The following is a 2,299-nucleotide window of genomic DNA, read 5'->3' on the forward strand; positions in this document are numbered from 1 at the left end:
TGGCTGCCAGAACCAGGTGATCTTTCTGGGGCAGCAGCAGTGGAAGAGATTTCAGCAACATGTCCATCAAGGAGGAAAAGGTTTTGTCTTGCCTAGAGAGAAAGCAAACCCTCAGTCACATTTCCTGAGCACAGCCAGGAAAATGTCAAGGTTAAATGCAGCACTAAAAGTGTAATTGGGTTTGAAAAAGTTACATCCCTTTTTCAGCACAGTGTCTGAAAAGATCCTGCAAGCTCATTTCCCAACACACCCTTTTTCTTCCCACTGACAATCCTAAAGCAAGCTCCTGTGGCTCTGTTACCTGATGAGCTCTGGTGCAGTCACAACCAGATTAAGGAAGATCCCACACGTGGTCTGTAGACTCATTTCAGTGCCTGTCAGTGGAGTCAGGGAGCCAGGCTGGGAGGTGAGCACCTCCCACTGATGGAGGAAGTACTCACACAGCAGTGCTGGTGCCCCTTCTGAGATGAGGACGTCTCGGGGCTTGTCCTCTGCTGTTAAATGGCAAAAGCCAGGTAGCAGAAATCTGAACAGGGAAAGAAATTTGGAACATGATGTAGAATGGGTGTAACCCCAACATTTACATCCAACTGGGGGGGGAAGAGCCATAGAATTGGTACTGCAGGGACAACAGAAAAAGATTTGAGCAGTTTTGTGCTAAAATGGATCAACTCTGTGCTTAAAATACACACCTCAAGGCATCCTGGGGTAAGCCTGAGCCCTCGGTGCTGACCAGCCCTGGCTGGGGAGGACTCACAGCTCGGCTGCCCTCTTTGAAAAGCTTCTTGGCATAATGAACAAGGAAAGGCAAGAGCTCACAGATTTCCTGCTTGAGGGAGGATGTTTCTTCTGCCATCCAGGCTCCAAGGACTCGAACAGAAGCAAATATGAAAGGATCTTGTAGCTGTTCCTGTTTAACCTGCAGGAAGTGGAAAGCAGACAGAAAATGACAAGTTAGAGCCATTGTCCTGTTGAGCCACCTCAGGTGTGAAAAACACAGCAGGCCAAGATGCACATTTTGCTTTATGCAGCTACAGCCCTGAGCTGCTGAGCACCCACCGAGTGTCCCAGTGAACAGCTACCAAGGCCTCACAGAGAAACCCACAAAAACATACTCTGCTTGAAAGCCTTGTATTACCTGTCTCAAATAGAATATTACAGCTCCAAATGCTTCCTCCATGATCCTCATGATCTGCATTTTCTGCATGTCTTTGAGCAGTGGCTTCTCTTCTCTCAGGCACTCCTGGATCCCCATCTCAATAAGGACATAGCAGGCTGTTACCACTTCTTTTTTCCCCTCCATCTCCAAGGGATCTGGCTCTTCCAGGGTCAGGCGGACCTCCACACAAGCCAAGTTCACCAGCAAGGCCAGGAACTTGCTTCCAGCACTCCCTGCTGGGATCCACTCTGACCCACAGGCCTGCACGAGGCAGGCAGCAAGCTTCAGAGCAGGGTCACGCTGTGACTGGCTGAGTTTACTGGCCAAGATGTTAGCCAGCCCTTTGTAAAGTCTATGGAGGCACTCACAGCCCTGCGAGTCCTCTGTGAGTGGTGGTGACAAGGGGATGAAGTGAGGCAGAACCTCACACAGCTCAAACTTGGTCATGTCTTCAGCCTTGAGAAAATCATCGGAGAGCTTGCTCAGCACAGCCAGGAGCTGTGGAGCATGTCTCTGCCAACACTTTGCTTCTGCTACAGCCAACAGCCCCAAGAGCAGGGTCAAAGCACGTTCAGAGCCATAACTGCAATTCACATAAGCCCGGCACAGGGCAGACACCGTCCCTTTGATCACCAACTCTCTGGGACCCCTGGGAGTGGCCAGGACAGCGCTCAGGCACTGATAGACATCATCAATCATGGACGTGCTGTCTGGATCACAGGGAGAAACCAGGATGTCATTGAAGGTTGGGATTTTGTTGAGGATTTGGGAGTGCCCAGCTAACTCTGGATCGGTGCAGAAACATGCCAGGAGCGTGAGGCCCAGGGCACGGAAGGTGTGCTCGGGGCAGCCCGGGGGTGGATGGCCTGAGGTGAGCAGGCGATTGGGAAACGTGAATCCAATTGCATCAAAGATCTGGCGACTTGTCCTGGTGTCTAATTCTCCAGCTCTGACCGCTTTGGTCACCTGTAAGGCAAAGCAGAGGTGAGTGCACAGCACAGCAAGAGGTTTTGAGAAGTTTTTGGATTGAAGGGGAAAATCAGAAGCCAAAACAAGGTTCGTTAGTACGGAAAAGGGAATTTTTAACCCCTGAGCTGGGCTCTTGGTCCAAGGGCTGATCCAGGGCTGCGGCAGCGCTGA

At 51.0% G+C, this 2,299-nt stretch overlaps 1 protein-coding gene across 1 annotated transcript in view; it reads right to left on the minus strand.

Annotated features, from left to right (window-relative positions):
- NCDN (neurochondrin) overlaps positions 1–2,125 on the minus strand; it is a gene marked incomplete at its 5' end in the record, with an annotated part of 2,911 nt that extends 786 nt beyond the window's left edge. The window contains 4 exon segments of the mRNA XM_010172875.1: positions 1–92; positions 302–526; positions 693–919; positions 1,139–2,125. Coding sequence (XP_010171177.1) covers positions 1–92; positions 302–526; positions 693–919; positions 1,139–2,125 — 1,531 coding nt within the window.
- Positions 2,126–2,299: the final 174 nt, after the last annotated feature.

This window comes from Antrostomus carolinensis, unplaced genomic scaffold, assembly GCF_000700745.2.
Source record: "Antrostomus carolinensis isolate BGI_N321 unplaced genomic scaffold, ASM70074v2 scaffold43247, whole genome shotgun sequence".
NCBI classification, from domain to species: Eukaryota; Metazoa; Chordata; class Aves; order Caprimulgiformes; family Caprimulgidae; genus Antrostomus; species Antrostomus carolinensis.